General features: G+C 38.7%; 1 protein-coding gene across 1 annotated transcript; it reads right to left on the bottom strand.

Annotated features, from left to right (window-relative positions):
- Nucleotides 1-431: 431 nt before the first annotated feature.
- LOC104458910 (orexin receptor type 2-like) lies at nt 432-21114 on the bottom strand. The gene is made up of 7 exons (XM_010081903.1): nt 20941-21114; nt 19491-19734; nt 12129-12244; nt 5285-5505; nt 3783-3904; nt 2474-2674; nt 432-915 (listed from the first exon to the last, which is right to left on the bottom strand). Exons 1-7 carry the CDS (start codon nt 21088-21090, stop codon nt 722-724), a joined length of 1248 nt encoding a protein of 415 aa, XP_010080205.1. The 5' UTR covers nt 21091-21114; the 3' UTR covers nt 432-721.
- Between the last annotated feature and the right edge of the window lie 682 nt (nt 21115-21796).

Below are 21796 nucleotides of genomic sequence, written 5' to 3'. Positions count from 1 at the left end.
AAAGTTAAAATGTCCTGTCCTTCAGGGTGCTGACACTTGTTATTCCTATTGGCCTGAGCAGGAATTTGAGCTTATAGCACCTTTGAGCATCACAGAAGTTTTATTTAAGTAGTTTCTTTTCAGGCACTCAAGTCTGAAGAAAAAAATTAATTGGCTGTATAGTGTAATTTTAGGAAAACATGTGTGACTTGCAGCACTTTGGGTTCACATTTTAGAAGCCTGCCTGTGCTTAGAAAAGTAGCCTGGAATCTCCCCAGATCGATCTGAAGTTAAAGTTCCATAGTGAACATAGAATTTACTACAGTGAATTAGCAGAAAAAGAAGTGCAAAGTAATTCCAGAATATCACTAGTGCATAAATAAACATTCCTGGTAAATAAGTCACTCGTTTATAGAAAAAGGATATAAAGAAATGATGTTTGAGACTTCTTTCAAATACTTAGATTTTTTTATATGATAGATTTTAGAACATTCCACAGCATCTAAAATATATAAAAATAAATATCTACAGTATTTACAAAGTATGATACAATTCAATCTTTAAAAAGATTTGTAAAGACATGTTCTTTAGCTCATACTGAGGTAAGCAGGTTTCTGTAAGACTGAGAAGAAATGGGAGAGGCAGTCATTTTGAAGGAATCCCTTTGTCCAGTTGTTGTAGTTTGCAACACAGCTAAAAGCCTGTGCCGTTCTCTGGTGGTCTTACACGTACAGAGCCAAAGTCATCCTTGCTGTAGCTCCATCACGGTAAGTTTATTTATGCTAGGGATGAATTTGTCCCACTCTGCACTCTCAGTGTTGTCAGTGTTTTCTGCAGCAACCCTCACAGTTTCATCTGAATTTGAAGTCATGTTCATCCCTGGTATGTGGAGATGCAGTTCCACTGATTTCAATGGGCTAAGTGTGGCTGGGATACCTGTAAGATAAAATACAGATTTTAAGATTATTTTACTGTTTGTATCAGGTAGCTGAGTGGTTCACTCTGTGATTGTCACTCTCTGAACACTATGCAGGTGATGATCTACTAACTGATGCATAAACCTTGATTTTCTTACTTTTAAACATGTTTGATGTGTTCTACTAGTTATTTGATATGCATTACTTGGTAAATTGCCCTGTGGTTCCTTATCCAGATGCCACTGTGACCAGCAGAGCACTACAGCTTCCTGCATAGAAGTCAATCATAGAATCATAGAGTGGTTTGAGTTGGAAGAGACCTTTAAAGATCACCTGGTCCAACCCCTCTGCCATGAGCACAGGACAGGCAGGGAGAAAAGAATGATGACAAGTAAGAGATATACAGTAAAACATAATCTACAGCCACATTGTCATCTGGGTTTCGTGACTGTAACATGTAACTACTGGAGAAGTGCAAGCTGAATTCAGGAAAAAAAAGAAAATTCCTTCTATATTAAGTGAAAAGAAGTGACTTCTTCAGAGGTAACTAATTTAATAATGTATTTAATTCTTTTTAGATATGTATTTTAGGAACAGATTAGCTGTCCTTGGAGATATCAATTTCTCTGTTATCAATACATAGCTTATATAGTCCTAGCCTATCCTGTGTGAGAGAGCTGCTAGACAACCAATGTTCACATCCCTAGGAGAGGAGGGATGAATCCTGTACTGGCAGTTCCTTACAAACTCCTGCTGGGATATAACATGTAATGTAATGAGAAATACCAAATAGTAAATTATATGCCATTTTCCATCTATTCACAAAGCTAGGGAATTGCACAGTCATTTCAATGTTTACCCAGAACTGGGAAAGCTTGAACAACTTCTGCCTTTCATTTCAGACTGTGTTCTTTGTTTATCAACCTATGTTTAGGAAGAATCAAGAGTGGCTTCCCAGCTGTTACTGAATACATACAATAACCCACCCAACAGGAAAAAGAACAGAAAATGTGAGAAAATAAATTAATGTGAATTTCGTATTTGATCGGCCCAACTCATATCAGAATGCATGGTAAGCAGATAATTTGAAATAGTCAAGGACATACAAATAGTCCAATCTGTGTTCCTAATTTTGGCTAAAATATTTGTTATAAAATATAGCACAGCTTCAGAGAATTATCTCTGAGTAGAATATAGTTGTTCATAAACACATTGCAACTCCTTCATACTTTAAGGTACCTTTTCTTAATTAACTTAAGAGTAGAAAGAAAGTAGGGATCCAAAGAAAAGATTTATATAAAATATGATTACTTTACCCCGTCCCCAATTGCAGCTCAACTTTTGAAATAAATGAGAGGAAGTTTTGTTTCATCAATATATAATCAAAGTTGTAGCATATTATATAAAATATTTCTTATAAATTACTTTTCTTACAGTCAGTTCTGAATTGTAAACACCCTTCTCTCATTGCATTGTCCTCAGATTCAAATATAATTGTATATACATTCAAATTTTACTTCCACAGCATCAAAAGACATACAGACAAGTATACTACCAGTGGGTAATAGATGCAGTACCGTTTGCTGGAAGTGTGTTTATGTTGGTCAGTACAACGTGTTCTGAAAGTTTTGAAATGTTATCAAAATTGCTGATCTGGGTGGTCAAGGATTTCCGACTCTCTGTACTGGCACGACCTCTGGTGAGCCGTTCATCACGGTGACCATGAATGCCAAAGATGCAACAAGAAAATGCTGCTTTAAATTCTTCTCTAAATTTCCCTGTCAACCACAAAAAAGACTCATTAAAAAATTGTACTATAAACTGTAAACTGTTCGATAAGCTTTCATCAAATTTTATAGATTAGAAAAAAGAAGCTATCTAAGGCAAAAATAACCCCAAAAAACCCAGACATTCTTCTAATGTAGAAGTAGGAAATTACAATTTCAACATCTTGGAGAAAGATAGGAAAAACATAACCTTTGTAAGAAGATATGTGAGGTGTGATGTGAAACCTAAATTATTCTTGACTAGACAGAATGGACAAACTGGAATGATTTATTAAATCATACCACTGTTGAATAATATACTAACAAAAACAAGTAATTGAGCAATCGTATGCTTAAATCACTGAATCATTGCTTGATATGAAATGAGACAGCATGGCTAATTTTTATTTCATCTTGAATATATTGTAAAAGAAGTTACAAAGTGTTTGACAGCCCATTAGTCTGCTTTTGGGATTTAGAGTAAATTGTTCAGATCACCCTCACACTACACACCACAAAAAAACTACAGTGTACAAGTGTGTAGTGGGGATCAATAGACTTTTTCCACCTTGTATTTAACTGCAAAGCCACCATTTTAGGTCCTGATTCTGCTGTCCATAGCCAAATAAGACAAATACAAACTAAGACAAATGGATATCAGCAAGTAAACATCATTCTGGCTGGTTCTTTGGCCTTGAATCTAGTTGGCACAGTCTGGTCATGCAAGTACTATTAAAGACTGACAGCCTCCAAAATAGATACCTGCATATAAAATGCCAACTGGGAACAGCCCCTGACCTGTGCTACCTCCCAGGCAGTATCCAGGGAGTGTTTAAGGGAATGGTAACTGTTTCAGACCAAAGTCATGCCAGGGACTTCTCTACCAAATTAATGGCATGGTCAGTCAAATTCAGGCACTTGGACTTGGGCTGTGGCACTGTTCAGTTATAGGTAGAGAGCCTGAGGGTAATGGGATACTTCAGGCAACTTGTTCAAAGAAGAGGATCTAGCTCCCACCAGAGGAGCTGGGCTGATGTTACGCAGTCATTAATCTTATTTGCTGTGGCTCATTACGTTCAAACTATACATTAAACTTGAATTCTACGTAATTGTAACTTACCACTGAGGAAGTTATAAATAATAGGATTGGCTGCACTGTTTGCATAGACAAGCCAGTGTGAGAACATGAACCAGGCGTATACAGTTTCTCTGTCATCAGCATGATTAAACATCCCAAAAACCCTACAGAAAAAGAAAAGCAAACCTGAAAGATGGCAAAATTAGAAACCACATAAAAAGATTTGGCTACTTCTAGCCTAATTTTATCTCTGATGACCTATTTGCAGTATCACAGAAAAGCTGACCCAACAGTGCTCACTTTCTTGAGAGAATGAAGTCCTCTTCCCATCCCTTAGCCTCCTGTCTTGGTGGTTTAGCACATCAGAGACCATCAGTACTTCACTTTGCAATGGTGCAGATACATGACTTTTCTGCTAAGTAACCAAAGTCTGCTGGTGTCAGGTAAGCCACAAAAAGATGGGAAAAGTTGCTTTTGGCCTCTTCATATTGTTGAGGTCCCCGGCTCTAGGCCCACTCTCAGGGGCTCTGGAATTGGAAAAGCACCGAGCTGACCCCAAAACTGAAGCCACAGTGTTAGCTTCTGTCCTCCAGAGAAATACGCTTTGCTCAGATTCCTTATACCTGACTTTTGCCATTTAAGTGAAAATCTAACTACGGGCCTACTCTGCTATTTCAGTCGAGGTGTCCTGTCTAGTTCCTCTGAGGTTCAGATCACAGGTGGCCTGAACTGACTTCTGGAAATACTTCTTTCTCTCTACATTGCCTACCTAGGGACTTGAGGATGAAACACACTTAAATTAGGGCTCAGGAAAGTGCCAGAATTGAGTGGGATGTATTTAAACTTTCATATCCAACCTGAAAATGTTCCTCAAAAACTAAAATGTTCCTCAAGCACCAATAACAGGCTGGTTACTTTTTAGGATTTTCAAATCTTCTGGTATATGTCATTATTTGTCAATATTCCAGAGGGAATAGCCATACCAAAGCCTTAGCCTGTCAGGCACTGTACAAAAACCAAGAGTGTACACAATTATGTCTCAAATGAACAGGAGAGCAAAGGGTAAAAAAGTAAAACACAGCTTCATAAGTGAACTCAAAGGTTAGCCCAAGCTCTCAAAACTGTATCTGATGGCGCTTGGGTTTGAACCCAGCATTGCACAGTCCTCAGGGCCAAGCCACAGCACCACAGTCTCCTGCTAACCTTCAGCTGCTGCTTTGGGTAAATGCACTTCCATGGGCGCATTTACAGCAAACAAGCTGTAATCCCACGTAAATTACAGGTTTTAATGAGGAGATAGGCTAGATAATTTTCATGAGGAAGAGCTTGCTAATAAGGGTGCTACAATCTGGCCTTTAGTTTAAGTATTACAGAGAGGCTAGATATATTTTTTTCTTGCAGCTGTATGCTTATTTTCCATTTCATTATCGTGAAGTAAGTAAGCTTATCCTTCAAAAGTGCCAGAATAACAGGAATCTTGTAACAGAGAATTGTTTTTAGACAGAAAACTTTACCAAGTGTTTACATCTTGGGATAAACTTTACCTTTTCAAGACATTGAGGATGCTAATTGGTAGATAGCAAAGTGCAAAAACCAGGAGGACAACCATCAGCATACGTGCTGTTTTCCTTCTTGCACGAATCTGTTTTATTTCAGCTGCCACAGCGCTAATCTTTGACTTTGTTGATTGTCCCAGCCCTCGGGGCTGTGCTGAGGACTGCAGAGGCTTCCATTTTTTCTGAACAACAGAAGAAGTTCCTGGGATCTAAGAAAGACAAAATAAGGGGCACTTTGAAAAACTAGCACTGTGGGTAGCTATAATAAGAAAATAGGCATGTTGACATACACAACATAAGCTTTCAGGGACAAGTGGGGGTATTTTATTAAATTAATTGATGTAGCTTCAAGGAACAAACCCAATTTCAGACACACTTGAAGGACTGCACAAAAATTTGTGTTACTTCCCACATATCTTGCCTTTCTTGTGTCTTCAGACTATCACACTTACCAACCCTGTTGCTGTAATTTTGTTGCTATTAAGTTCTACACTAAATGTTTTGTTATGTGGCAGAGTAGTTTATCCATTAATATGCTGCTAATTTAAGACACTGAATGGCTTTTCAGCTTTGGAAGACAAGGATTTAAAGCCTACATGGTTTTAAGTGCCATAAAACTTCCAGATATGCAATCTAGATGACAAGGAAGCAGATAAAGGAATCTCAGCTGAAGTCTAGATTTCCCCGCAAAGCTCTTCGAAACTGAATATATACAGAGTGATGAACAGAGGGGAATCACGGAAGCGTGCCAAGACATAGGAAGAATCAGGTTAGCCAAAGACACCTTGCAATGGGTAGATGTAGCACCATGCCATTAAACAAAAATCCAGGCTTTTGTCTTCTGCACCCTCACATAAGCCAAGGCAAATAAAGCAATTTTGCTTCAGTTCTTCAAAATTATTTCCTGCCTGAAGCCAAATGTGAAAGACTACAGATGGTGAGGACTTTCTCAGAGAACTCTATTATTATAATGACTTTTATGGTTTTAATGTTACCCATTGTGAAAACTTGGGTGGAAATATAGTTTTATTCATCTGTTGTGTGATTGTCTGCAGGGTGACTATGCTCATGAGTGTAAAACAGTTCATGTTTGAAAGTATCTGCAAAATTCAGATTAATTTTAAAAATTAGGGCTTATCCACACAAGCTGACAAGAAGAGAATGAAATTTTGGATATTTATTTCAGAAAAAAGTAAGGTAAAATGGAAATACTTGTTCTAAAATAAAAGCATGCACATGCAGAATTGTTCTAGAATAGGGCTTTTTTTTTTTTTTTTTTTTTTTTTTTTTTTTTGGTGAGTAGCTTCCTTTCACAGACAAGCCTTAAGTTTAGCATTTATGTGCACCATCAAACCTGATTTACAACAATTTGAATGTTTTGGCAAAGTTGTGTTGTAATGAACAGGAAATCAATGAAGCATAACAAAGGATACGATGTAATATTTGTTTTTTACTAATGTCTCTAGGGACATAGAGCAAAAACACCCTTGCACTTCTACTGAGAATTCCCACTCATTCATCTGAAATCAGCAGTATCAGCTTCACATCTGGACACATCTTTCCTATTGCAAAGGATTTACCTGACAGCTGTGGGGTGTAGTACCATCTTTGCCAGTCACTACTGAGACAACATACTATTTAAGAACCTGATTTTGGTTTATCATGGGTGCTTTGATATTCTGTTTGTCTAACTTTGAAGCAGAAGATTTTCCTTCCTTTTCAGTCACACTGAATTACCATGCTTGTAGCAAGAACTGATCAGAAAATGGAGATGGAAGCAGAAAAAACTCAGACAAATCTCTCCCTCCTGATCATGCCAGAGATTCACTTGAATTCTGTGACCAGGTTTCTTGGTATCTAGATGCAATTTAGAGGAAGAGAAACAGTATCTGGGCTCCAAATTGTGAATGGCTATTTCTACAGAAATGTTAGACATGACTGTTTTTGTACATGGCTTGTACCTGCTTGTGTAGGCAGAAGGGTTTTTTCTGGTGTTTAGACAGTCTTTAATAACAAGAGGTGATCAAAGGTAGGGACTGTATAAAATTTACAGTCTCACTGTACTATATATTAAATTGCTAAACCTTCAGGATTTAGTATTGAAAACCTCTCTACAGAGCCCTGTTTTGCTCAGTCTTCACCTGGCATGAACCCGGGCTTTGATACTGTTACACCAATAAGCAATAATACAGTAAGAATTTTATCAGAAAAAAAAAAAAAAAGAACTATATACCCACAGGTGCATAGATGAACCAGTACTATTTAAGGAGCATAACATTTCAGAAATTGGTATGTGTATACAGAAACATTTACAAACGTAAATTTTTGTAAGCACACACTTGTATTATGTGTGTACAAGTACACACATGCCAGTATAATGCATATATTTTCTTTTCAGCAATGAATCAGTTATAGAGATAATTGTAGAGAATTTATGTAATCTCAATAATTCACTAAAAGCCCACTAGCTGTGTCCAAATGGGTACTAAAAGTTGCATAGTTATTTTCTTACGCACTTTTCTTCTATCCCCTCAAATTATTAACAAGGGCTTTACAACCAGAGGAAATCTCTGCAAAGATTGGAAGAGTATATTTCAGCTGCCAAAATAAAAATGGGTAGGATTCCTAGCTATTGATATGAGTTGGCTTTAGTGTTAATGCATTTGGACATCAGTAAATCAAAGAATACAGTATGGAAATTTATGATACAAATTATGTACCAACACTTTTATCATAAGCCCATTCAGTCCTATTTATTTGTTCAGAAGTTACTTTTCATCTACTTAAAATCCGCAAGAGAACATGGCCTTTTAAGTCACTACTTCCTTGCCAAAACTTAAAATAAATTACTCAAAATCCCTGGTATTTGTGGCATGATTGTTATTGTATTTACAAAGATGAATCACTAATTCAAAAATAATAAAGCTTATATTCAAGACACAGTCGGTAATTTTAAGAGCTATTGTACAGTAAGGATAGCTTGTAAATCTCTCTTACCTTTAGTAATTTGAAAAAGTGCATGCACAACACTCTCCATTTTAAAAAAGAACCTTTAGAAAAATTGTAAGGCACAGAAAGCATCTACTGTTTGCTGTGTTTTTTCTATCATGTGTATTTGGAAGACTCATTGTACCTCACAATAGGATCAATGTGTTTAACTGAAGTTCTGGTAAGCAGCATAATTTCTTAAATGAAACTATTATCAAATAATACATTTAGAGCAGTCCATTCATTTGCTCTACATGACTGATCATGGCACACCTCTTGCACTTAGAAAAATGCCTGATGTCTGCAGCCAAGTCACAGTGGATAATGGATCTGTAGGGGTTTTAATTTCACTTAGTGCAGCATTGTCCTGCTTTCAGCTGGGACAGAGGTAATTTAGAATCACAGAATCATAGAATAGTTTGGGTTGGAAGGGACCTTAGAGATCATCTGGCTCCAATCCCCCTGCCATGGGCAGGGATACTTTCCACTAGATCAGGTCACTCGAAGCCTCATTCAACCTGGCCTTGAACCCCTCCAGGGACAGGCCATCCCATGTGATGACTGTTTATCACTTATTTGTATATTTGTGTATTTGTATATTTGTATATTTGTATATTGTATACTTGTGTGTTTGTATATATATATTACTATCATCATCATCAATATTAATTTCAGTTTTGTCATAGTTTAGTTGTTAAATTTTTCTTATCTCAACCCATGAGTTTTTTTTCTCTTTACCCCTTTAATTGTCTCCCCTTTTCCTGGGAGGGGAGAAGGTGAGTGAGCAGCTGTATGGTATTTGCTGCCAGCTGGGCTTAAAGCAGGACAAGTCTCTTATACATAGTGCTATCATCTGTGCTCGGAAAAGAGACATCTGTAACTTCACATCAGTGATAGGAGTAAGCCTGTAGCAGTATTTTTCTTTTGCCATGGAAAAAGAAAGGATCATCCTAACCTTGCCAGCATGCAAGATGTACAGGGAGAAGAAATATTGTGAAGAAGAAGTAGGCCAGCTAGTACAATCACAAGAAAAAAATCCCAACAAAACAGGTTGGTCTCCAGTCATTCAACTTCTGCTCTGAATTGGAACCAGCATTTTCAAGCTACACGCAGGTTAAGAACAACTATTTTTCATTAACTTATATTAATAGACAGTTTGAGAGAATAAGTAGATTGTAAAGAAAGTACAGAAAAGGTTAAGAAGGAATCTGGTGATAAGGTCATTGGGTACCACAGGACAGATAACTATTCAGCAATGCAGAGCATCTTAGAGATATGATAGATTGAACTTAATTTAAAAGCTAACAGAGCAAAGCCTTTGTTCTAGCGAAGAGCCTCCCTCAAATTGTAAAGGTCAAAGTTTACCTTCAAATTATCTTGTTATTTGATCCTATAAATGTAAGAAATTAAAAGCAAAAACAATAATTTAAGATAAACAGGAAGATAAACGCAACTCTGGTATAATCTGATCTGATTAGAAGTGAGAATAATTGCTGTTATGATATATGGATAGTAACAAAATGCCTTAAAGTGGATTTGCAGATTTGGTTTTTCCTATACTTTAGTTATTTGCAGGAAATATGTTTTGTCAGTAAAGGAATTTATTTTTACTTTTAACATATATATATTTAGAAATCTAAAGTCTACTTGTGATTTCTCTCATGGATCAATTTGTACTGCATGAAAAATGCTCCTAATGTGGCTGATATTATGTCCTGGCCAGGACAGCCTCAAATTTGTATGGTATCAGACATAGCAGTGAGAGAGAAACTATTCATGCCCATATCTTGGTGGAAATGTCAGCCATTCTTAGAGCCATTTGAGAGGACAGGAGAGGGAATGTCTCGCATCATGTCTTCAACAGGGTGCATTTATTACCCTTTAGAGAATGACAAGACAGGGGATGGTGGGGAACTGCAGCTATAGACAAATCCCAGAGAAAGCGTAAAACAGCAGAGGGAACCATAAACTGTTGCGGGGAACTGCAGCTATAGACAAATCCCAGACAAAGCGGAAAACAGCAGAGGGAACCATAAACTGTTGTATGACAGATTACAGCTCACACCCAGACAAAGATTCTCACCACTTCAAATTGTTGGAGGGAGAAAAATGTTTCTGAAAAAAATCACATCATTTTTGACACTTCTGCTCAAGTGTACTTTGTGTGCTTGGTTGCTTGTTTGTTGTTTGTTTGTTTGGGTTTTTTTGGGTGGTTTTTTTAGTATTTTTAGTTTCTTTCTGTGGTGGGTTGACCCTGGCTGGATGCCAGGTGCCCACCAAAGCCTCTCTATCACTGCCCTCCTCAGCTGGACAGGGGAGAGAAAATATAACGAAAGGCTCGTGGGTCAAGATAAAGATAAGGAGTGATCACTCGCCAAAACAGGGTCAGCTCAGGGAAATTAATTTAGCTTATTGCCAATCAAGCCAGAGTAGGGTAATATAGAAATAAAACCAAATCTTAAAACACTTTTGCCCACCCCTCACTTCTTCCCAGGCTCAACTTCACTCCTTCAGTTCTCTATGTCCTTCCCCCCCAGCAGGGCAGCGGAACAAGGGTTGTGTTCGGTCCATCACACGGTGTCTCTGCCGCTCCTCCTTCCTCAGGGAGAGGACTCATCACACTCTTCCCCTGCTCCAGTGCGGGGTCCCTCCCACGGGTCCACAGGTCTTGCCAGGAGCCTGCTCCAGCGTGGGCTTCCCACAGGGTCACAGCCTCCTTTGAGCATGTCCGCCTGCTCTGCTGTGTGGTCCTCCCCAGGCTGCAGGTCTGTCTCTGCTCCCCCGTTCCCTCCATGGCTGCAGGTGTGTCTCTGCTCCCCCGTTCCCTCCATGGCTGCAGGGGCACAGCTGCCTCAGCAGGGGCTGCACCAGGGGCTGCAGGGGAACCTCTGCTCTGGTGCTTGGAGCACCTCCTCCCCTCCTTCTGCACTGGCCTCGGTGTCTACAGGGTTGTTCCTCCAACATATCCTCATTCCTCTCTCCAGCTGCTGTTTTTGCAGGTTTTTTTTTCCCCTTCTTAAACACATTATCCCAAAGGTGCTCCCAATGTCACTGATGGGCTCAGCCTCGGTCAGCGGCAGGGCTGTCCTGTAGCCAGCCGGGACTGGCTCTATTGGACATGGGGGAAGCTTCTAGCAGCCTCTCACAGAATCCAGCCCTGTAGCCCCCTGGCTACCAAAACCTTGTCATGCAGACCCAATACATTTTCCTGTACTTTTAATTTGAAGCTTGAAAAAATAGATGTTCACATTAAAAATAATGCTAATTATTTGTCAGTAATTCAGCTCAAATATTACTGATAACAGCCAGCTTCACATCAGGCAATTGCAGTCTCACAGTTCTGACAGATAGACTTCCTAGTCTAACTTTTGTTCAGACTCGGCCTGTTATGAAACCGAGACTTTGCAGAATGAAAAAAAATGTACAGACTAGTAACAAAACAAAAAGGTCAATCCTAACTTTTGACAGCTACAGGAAATTTCAACAATATGAATAAGGTCACCTAAGGTATTTCGGTAAGCATTTCAAATAGAATGGAAGAGATCTTTCTTCTTCCTATAATCAATCTTTCTGTTGCCTTTTTCTCTCTTTCTCTCCCTCTAAGCCCTGCATAGACCTGTACAAGAAGGTTTCACATTCAGCCTGACTGCCTTCATTTTTTAATGCATCTCCGTTCCTATCCAAGGTGGCTGTCAGCCAGCAGTGTCACTAAACCTGGTGACAGTGCTGGATGTAGAAGTCCAAGTCCTAAGTGACAACATGGAACACACAGAGAGGACGGCTGTACACAGGAATCTGCTCACAGTCACAACAGCAAGCAAACAGCTAGTGTTAAGTGACTTACCTGGCGACACCACAGCTTTCGAAATATTTGCAAATAGGCCAACACCATAAGACACAGTGGTGCCATGTATGTCACCAGAAAAAAGCACGTGTGATACATCTTGGGGTAAACTTCAGCTGGAAAGAGAATTCAAATAGGAAAAGTGCATTTAAACACACATACATTTCATAATCAGTTTAAACAAAATTATTTGTATAGATATGCATGTATTTTTTAAACATAATAGGTTATAATGGAATATTTATCAAGTAATATTATGGTCAGGATTGATTTTTTGATCACCTGTATAGACATTCTGTTTCTATTATAAACATGCTTTTACTTCAAACATCTTTTATCTCTTATGTCACATTATTGCTTTCATATTACATTTTTGCTTTAGGTACAAAGTCTTAAGAAGTTTTGCTTTTATTAAATCAGTGAAAGTCAGAAAAATTAATTATCTAACAGTAGCTAACCAATTATTCTACCTATCCCATCTTTGACGTAGTTAACAGTTTATGTAACTGTCTTTGGTTTTAATTCCGCAAAGGCTGCTATGTATCCCTGAGTAAATTGCAGTCTCTCACCTATAAACAGATAATGTAGACTACAGCGCACAGGATGCTAACAGCAGGAGTGACAGACATTTCTTAAATCACTTTTTGGTGGCAGAATAAATGTGTCTCAAAGGTATACACAGGGATTTATTATTACGATTGCAGTAAAAATAAAATAATAATTCAGTCAAGTGCTTTAAGCTCAAGAAATTTCCAAGATTATTTTTGAGTCAGCTTTAACAATATTGAGTTTACTACCATTGTGTTCTAGTTTCCTGTGTATCTCTTTTCAAAAGACAATTTATGAATGTTATTTGCTTAGAGACAAATATCTTACAAGTGTTGTGAGTGTATTGTGTTTTTAAGAATGTTGTATCATAAGCTTCATTGTTAGATTATAGCTGAATGTGCAGCAGGTGCCTGGAAAACTTGTTTTCACTTTTGTGACATCAAACGTAGTTTGGTAATACCAAACATTGATATCAACTGTAGCTTAACACCTATGGATGGCCTCAGAAAAGGAATGAACATTATGTAGAGTGACAATATGTAGCAGAAGAGAAACTGTGCATTATACGAGCAGTTAGATTGCATGGTAATCCAAAGCATTACATTTTGGGCTAGAGTAAAAAAGGAATGTTCTTGCTAATTTCTCGAATTTTCCAACATTTCAGAATGATGAGATCAGCAACTGAAACTCTGTATTTAATTTTAATTAAAAAAGAAAAAAGAAAAAAAGAGTTGCATAAGATCAAAACTTTGGTGAGTCAAACGTACTTTCTGTCTCTTAAAGTGACTGAGATTGTGGACTCTATCAAACAAGATGTCGCTTTGCATGCTAGGAGAATCCCTGAGAGTCTGATTAGACAAGAAGGTGTGAAGACTTGGCCCATAACTCTCATAGCAGAGGAGTGCACCACCATGTCATCTCAAGGCTCACCCTCAAACCCAGACTTGAGTAATGTCACACACAGGGTTGGGGCTCAAAGAGCCAGATGATTCACCAGTCAGAAAAACTTCAGTATCAGGGAAACAGAAACTTGCTATAGCAAAATCTAGCCCATGTTCGTCACTAGCAAAGGTAACAGAGACGTGGGTGTTGACATTTGTCAGCTTTGATGGATCGGGATTCAAAAAATTCAGATGAGCAGCATTTGGCTCCTTACTCGCTCTAAGATCCTCTAGTAAACCACCTTCCCAACCCTTAACTGAGCAGCTGCAGCTACTAGCTCTTGTTAATGTCCCCAGAGGAGGCAGATCGTTTGGGGAAGGTTTTTTTATAAATGCTGGTAAGATGGGTTTGTATATTTACCGATTATCTCAGAACTGATTTTGCATTTCAGAAAATGCAGCCTCGCAGCAGTCCTGTCAGCCAGGGAAATACTGACATGCATGCTTTGCAGGTGGAGAGATTAAGGAGAAACTGGAGTAACGTGACTTACTGGGATCACGGGAGGTCAGAGCTGAAAGTACATTCTTTCTGCTGAGAAGGAGGTGCCACCTGCCTCATCAATGCTCTGCAGGCAGCCAGGCCCCTTTCAGGTAGAAGGACGGTACATATTTGAAAGGCCATCTGGAGTTTACGGCTTCCAATTTAGCATTCCAAGTAAAGTGGAACATTAAATGAGCCTAGCTATCTACAAAGAACTGACGGACCATGTTGGAGGAAGATCCTAACACTTGCCTTTGAAGTTTAGCCACCTGGAAAGTGCCAGCTGCTAAACATCAAAGGAAAACTGTCCCTCCTCCACCCAGGGCAAAGCCCTTTGTAGAACCTTTCCCTAAGAAGCATGACTCTGTTTAGCTTCTCAAGCCAAAGAAAAGCTTTCAAGCTGCTTGACAATCACAGCAGCAAGAAGGAGGAAGGTTTGGGACACTGTTCATTTATCAAGGGGGTGAGTTCCAGGGTCGCTGATGGAGAACATCAATCAGCCTATGGTCCTGGTGATGTATCAGCTGCCTGACTGGGGCTGCTGATTCCCTCAGTGCCAAGCAGAAGAGGAGAAAAGTGTCTTTACCTTCTGTGATCACTTAATGGGCTTTGGGACAGGGAGAGATCATTCTTAGCGGGAATAACCTTCTCTTTAAGAAGAAATTGATGATTCTCACGCCACTGAATGCTGTTTTACCGAAAAGAGGGAAGGGGACAAAAGCAAATAAGTGGTCATGGGGATTGGACTGGGGTGACATTGGTGTTTGTACTTAGCACCAGTCATACAGTACGATTGCTTCACCTGTAAAGGATCAGTATGCTAAAAGAAGCCTGCTTCTGTCTGCTGCAGGGGTTATTAAACAAATTTTAAACTTTTCTAAAGCTTCCTTCTCAGAGTTGTGTTCCAGTCCTAGGCTGTTTTTCAATGAGGAAGGAAGTGGAGGACTGAAACTACAGCTTCTGGATTTTTGCCAGAATGTTACTATGTATGTGTAAATACATATCTACATATACATATGTATACAAACTGAAAACAACCCAAGCTCAAAGAGTTTTGATATGTCTAACAAATGAAATGGTGCATAATGAAACTGGTACTCTTGACAGCCTCGCTAAGAATAGGGAAAAACAACAAGACTATCAAGTTTGTTGAGCATTAGTAAAGGGTTCCCATGGTCCCTAGTCTCAGGAAGATATCTATGAGGTTTTGGATATACCAATATGAAGAAGCAATACAGCTAAAAAAAGTATACTTTTAGAATAAAGCTTAATAAGTAGGGATGTGAGAAAGGGGGTGCCCATGGTAGAGAAAATTGGACTACACAACAGCCCTTTCCAAACTATGTTCCCATGTCAGAGTACTTAGCTAGCTAGCTAATACTAAAATTACATTTTCAAACCCAACATATTATGCTTGTGTTGTCAGTTCATGGTTACATCAAGCATAATTTTAGTATTGGCAATATTCTGACATCTCTCTGCATTAAAATATCCCACTAGTTTTCCTTATGTTTCCTTAAACACTTTGATAAACAGGATGCATAAACCTTCATGTAATAATGCAATTTCCAGCTATTTGTTTTCCAGAATTAAGACAATATGTTTTTATACTCTTTTATGAGTAGTATAAGAGGAAATGGAATACAAAGTCTTCTCTTTATTTCCGTTCAACCATGTAGCGTTGGGAAAGGATTATCTCCATATTCTTTTTATCATTTGCAAAAGGGTTGGCTAATACACTTTGGCTAACATCCTTTTTGTGAACAGCTCTAAGAGAATGTATTTAGCTGACTTGGACACATGGTGAACTCATTTTAATATACGTTTCTTTTATTTTGGCACTTTATCATCAAATTCAGCACACAGCAATTACAGCCTATTATAGAACTGTGGCCAACACTGGCTCCTTAAGTGAGTCTGCATAGGTCACATGTTGGACCCTTCTGCATTCCCAAATAAAATATTGTTATTAGACAGTACTCAAAATGAAAAACCCTCAGTCTAGAATTGGCAATGGATTTTATATTCAGGACTGCCAGAAGGAATTAAAAAGAAATTGAGCCCTGTTTTAGGCTGAACTATTGCTCCATCTGCAGTCACTGGCAGCTCTCCAACAGCACGCTTGAAATCTTATTAGTCAGGGTGGTCACTGTTTGTTCACCATTAAGGAGCCCAAGCGTTGACCAGACCTTCCTTCCAGACACTCATCAGACTTGTATGGATTTCAGCAGCTGGACCTAAGTCTGGGTAGGGTACAGTGCTGTCTCCTGCTTTGGCATCTGTGACATTTTCCTGGACATGGCTTCCTGTTAGTTCTCCATAGCACCTCATGTTTCAGTGGCCCTGAGTGCCTAGAATTAGAAAAGACTTCCAAAACATTTTGGAAAGTGTCATTAAGCACCCTCTTTCACAGTTCCAACCTTGACAATTCACAGTTTAACATCCTTGGGGCTTAAGGTGTACATGATGCTCTGCCAAGATTTCATCAGATGTACCCTAATTTCAGACAACATAAATTATATGTAGTTCTAAACAAAGCAGTAAACACTCAATTATAATCCTTTTCCTTGTCACATAAATTGACTCTCCTATATAATTTGCTCAGGGTCTCTTGAGCATGTGCAGTAGCTACATTTTCACTTTCTCTTTGTAAATAAGGCTTATTCTTAGGAACATTAATTTCTTTCTCCTTCAGCCTCCTCCTAGTTATCTCTCTTTGGCCCTAGATATTCTCGTAGTCAAAAAAGGAAAAACAAAATCCAACAAAAAGGCAACTATTTTCTTTGAAAATATTAGCTCTTTATTCCTTCTTCTGGCCTCAGTATTCACCAGTCGTTTCAAACTGCTGCCCTGTTATCCTTGTTCTTTTTTTCTTCTGTTTGGGGACCTTTGTGATTTCAAACCCAGGTTCTCAGTAGACAAACAACATCTCCTTTGCTTTGGCTGAACTCATTGTCCTTAGACATATTTAGTTGAATGGAAGTTATTTGTGGCTAATGACACTCTATTCTCCATAGTCTGAAAGAGATGTTAATGTATATATATACTGCACGTAATTCTCATTGATAATATATGGTTAACTCTACAATTACTAAGTAATTCCATGATTTGAGCAACCTACTTGTAACACATGGAAGAGTTCTTCTCTCAAGTAACTACGATAAGCTATTATTAGAAAGTGGAGAAGATTATTTTTTATGGATAGCTGAAATACACCAGGAGAACACGTAGCAACGATGGTGCACTGTCATTAGAAGAAGAATAAAAAGGCAGCAGGATAAAAATAGGATTGTTATCTTTAGGTGGAATGAAAAGCCTCCCATTTCAGAAAAATTTAACGTATTTTTAGTGTAAAATTATTTTCATTTCATGCTCAATATAAATTAAAAAAAGAGAAAAAAAATATTTTGGAGTGTTTTCAGAAAAAGAACTTAATTCTGTGCACAAGTACTTGCCTTTGTTATGCCTCTTTCTACCTCTTCAAACATCCAAGCAAAAGCTCACAGTATAACCTGCAGATCAATAGTTTTCATTTTGGACAAACACAGTCCATAGAAGTAGGGTCTTGCAAACATATGTGGGAGCTTTTTTTCTTTTGTATAATGGGTGCTTCAGCTTAGGCACATCTGTGTGCTGCAACTCCTTCAGTGCAACACTGAATGAGAGGCGCTCCTTAAAATAGCTCCAAGTCTACTACGGACTCCATAGTTCAGAAGCAACGCTTTCCTGTTGGGAATCAAAGAGTGGCCAATGCAGATCTGGAAATTTTGATCTTGTGTTCCATGATGAAATGCTCTTCTGACTCCCTAATTAATTAACTAAAATGCTTTCCATAACTTTCATTTCCTACTCTGAATAAAAGAATCTTTGCTGCAGATCTGACCTTGAAGTGATGAAGGCATGGATAATTAGTTCTGCAGCCAAAACGAGGGGACACAAACTGTGCTTGGAGTGAATGCTGTAGAAGAAAATAGTCACATAAATACTGCAGCATCCAGCAGAAGACTGAGATACAAAATCGTTCACAGATGAAGAAATAACACTAGAAGTAAAGACCTGATGTGTCCTCTCCAGTGAATGAGCAAGTACAATACTCATAGTTTAACAGGGGCTTCTCTAACCTACAGACTTTCAGCACTTCTTTGTCTGCAACGAGTGCCAGGCAGCTAATGGCCATCTCTGCCCCGTTGCCTTGTCCCAGAGGACGAACTGGGACGACGGAGATAAAGAACAGGGAATGTGATAGCCAGCGTCTTCTCGTTAATCCCCCAGTGGCCCTGCAGAGGCTGTTAGCAGGGGAGGAACTTCCAAAACAGCACATGGAAGAGCTCTCAGCAGTTCAAGCTGCTTAAACTAATTTATCATGATAATTAAGTACAGGTGATCCAGTTGTATTTTATCTTAATTGTTCACAGGACTGGAATCTTCTTCTACAGAGGCAGCTCTGGGAGAGAATCTGATTGTGTTTTAGTCTGACTCAAGGCTATTAAACAGGCACCTTTTAGTTATATGTTTTGGCAAACTTGGCTTTATTTTCCTGTGTGTGAATAATGGTATTACTGATGGTCATTATATCCAGTGTCAGAGTCACAGCATGCAATTCAGACGCTCTATTAGCATTGGAGTTATGCCAAGGCCCACCAGAGTTGAGTCTTAACCATTTGGGTGGGTGGCTAACACCACTTGCTGTGAACGGAGACAAAATACTAGTTACTCCCTGGCAACCCTTATGGCTTCTTCCAGCTGAATTCAAACACAGAACAAGTTAGATTCAAAGTTAATGTGGAAAGGTACAATTACACTCCTTGGACAGAATCATTTGTAACTGATTACATTTACAAAGTTATTTAAATGATCTCGTCCATTACGTGTTTAAAATTGTAGACTATCTTGCTACCCTATATCAATGACATCTCTATAAATCCTGTAATGACATGCAATTTGCATTGAAGTCCCAGGAGATATCTATAAAGACTAGTCAAATATCAGCAATTAGGAAAAGCAATATATCAGGTAAACAGAAATTCTGTTCTCATGTAGCTATTTCTTAAGGCTAAATACTGAAGTCTTTGTAAACCCGCAATGTCCATCGATCACAGAATCATATAAGCGTAAGCATTTAAGGGTGGGAACATTTCTACCCTCTGGGAAACATTAACACAGTCAAGACACAAGTCAGCCTCATTCATTTCCACTTGGTTTCAAATGTACTTTAAGACTTTAAGTCTATGATTTCACAGTATTTGAAAAACGGTAGTTCTAGGAAAGCTTATATAATTATGAACATTTTGTGATGTATTTATACAACTTGACTGCATATTAATATGTCCTGATACTTTTATTACATAACAGCAGTACAACTTCAGTCTTTGTGGTCAATGACACACTCACCTCCCCAGTGCTCATCACACACTGTGAACAAGGTGGTTTTATTGGCTAGTCCTGGGAACACGCTGCTGCACTCCATAACAATAGCCTGAGGAATCATTATGATGCAGGACACAATCCAGATAATTACAATGCTGTTCCTTGCTCGCTTGGCTGTGCTTTTAAACATCAAAGGGTGACAAATTGCATACCATCGATCCAAAGCAATGCAGCTGAGTGTTAGTACAGACACAGAGACTGAAACTGTCTAAAGAAAAGGAAATATTATGTAAATGTAAATGTAATTTTTTCAGAGTGTTAAAAACATTTATTGTAAATTTTTTCCAGAGTTTAAAAAATTATTTATATTTTCATCACAGTTAGGTCTTAATCTACAATTGTTTAATAGAAATTATTCCCAGGAAAAGACTCCTTTATAAATAACTTTGTACAGAATTACAACAGATACCCGCACCATTTTGCCTTCTTAGTTTTCACAGGAACAATGGAAATTCAAGGTCTCATGAAAAAAACACAACCAATCAGCTTCAGGCAGACTAAGTCATTTCACCTTCTATTCAGCTCAGGAAATAACCTGTCACTTTAGTTTTATTCTTTTTCTCTGTACACTAGCTGATCGTTTCACTTTCACTTTGGATTTCCTTCTGCTAGAATAGACCCTTTGAAACAAGTTTTGTGATTTTGATTCTATTGAGTAGATGACACAACGTGCTCTTCAGCCATACAAGCATCTACTGAAAATACAAATTGTGCTGGAGGCACGGAGCTGATCACCTGCATACATTCAGAGTTCTGCTTAGTTCTTTTGATTTATAATGACCGAAAGGCCAAGCACTTGTCATTCTAGTGTGCCCAGTTCATCTAACCAGATACTCTTAAGAAAGGTGTTTGTCAATCATTTTGGTGCAGATGATCTTATAACTGATTAAGTCCACTGGTAATGAGTGGTGGCAATTATTGCTTAAAGCAGACAATCTGGTCAACCCCCAGTGAATCAGGATATTTTGACTATTTCTAAAATATGCAAAGTAAGTCACTAAATGTATATGAAAGCCCAGACTCCCTTCAGACATTTGGATTCTCTGTCCTGGACACATGTGTAGCTGTTTAGGTCCACAAACAGAGTATAAATGACTGTAAGTCTATTTGCAGATATTTTTATTGCTTTATATCCCTTCTGAATTATTAAAACAGATCACAAAAAGAGAAGAGCATCAGACATTTCAGAAAGTGTATTGCCCAAGTCTAGCAATCAGATGGACCAAGAACAATATTTATTAAGCATAAACATCTTTGTAAGTGGAACAGTCATTTAATTCTGAGCAGGTGCCCTGAGATACCCACTTCAGTAGCAAGGATAGACTTCCATCAGATTATCACTATCAGGAAGATGCTATTGCTTTCTCTTTTTCATAACATGGGCAATGTGTACACAAGCACAGTAAAAGAATACCTGTAGGTAGGGAATCACTTTGCAGAGGGGCTGCCCAAAGAACCACGTTTCTGTGATGTCCACTACTAAAGTTGCTGGAAGACAAGTAATTGTGACCAGAATGTCAGCCAGAGAGAGATTCACTATGAAATAGTTGGTAACTGTCCGCATGTGATGATTCTTCCACACTGCAATGCAAACTGAATTTGGAAAGACAAGTTAGTGAGATGGAACTGACGTAGAATCATAGAATGGGAATAGGACATAAAGAGCCTTTTCCAGGCTTCCAGGCTCTTTAGCCTGGAAAAGAGGAGACTGAGGGGTGACCTAATCAATGTTTATAAATATGTAAAGGGTGAGTGTCAGGAGGATGGAGCCAGGCTCTTCTCTGTGACATCCAGTGATAGGACAAGGGGCAATGGGTTCAAGCTGGAACATAGGAGGTTCCACTTGAATATGAGAAAAAACTTCTTCACGGTGAGGGTGACAGAGCACTGGAACAGGCTGCCCAGAGAGGTTGTGGAGTCTCCTTCTCTGGAGACATTCAAAGCCCGCCTGGATGCGTTCCTGTGTGATCTGATCTAGGTGTCCTGCTCCGGCAGGGGGATTGGACTAGATGATCTTTTGAGGTCCCTTCCAATCTCTAACATTCTGTGATTCTGTGATTCTGTGAATGCTTCAACAAGAAAACCCTTGGCTTTGCAGAATTAAGGAAATGTTTGTGTTCTTTGCTTAACACAGAATATTTAAATATGTAGTTCAGTGTAAGAACCATGTATTTCAGAGTGGAAACAAGAGGGTACATGTAGAGAGAATCTTAGTACACAGACAGTAGTTTTCCACAGGCCACAGCATGGGAAATAATCTGATATATAAA

Source organism: Pterocles gutturalis, unplaced genomic scaffold, assembly GCF_000699245.1.
Source record: "Pterocles gutturalis isolate BGI_N339 unplaced genomic scaffold, ASM69924v1 scaffold5519, whole genome shotgun sequence".
Lineage (NCBI taxonomy): Eukaryota > Metazoa > Chordata > Aves > Pterocliformes > Pteroclidae > Pterocles > Pterocles gutturalis.
Note: the sequence above shows the minus strand (reverse complement) of the source record. Positions and strands in the feature narration are given on the sequence as shown.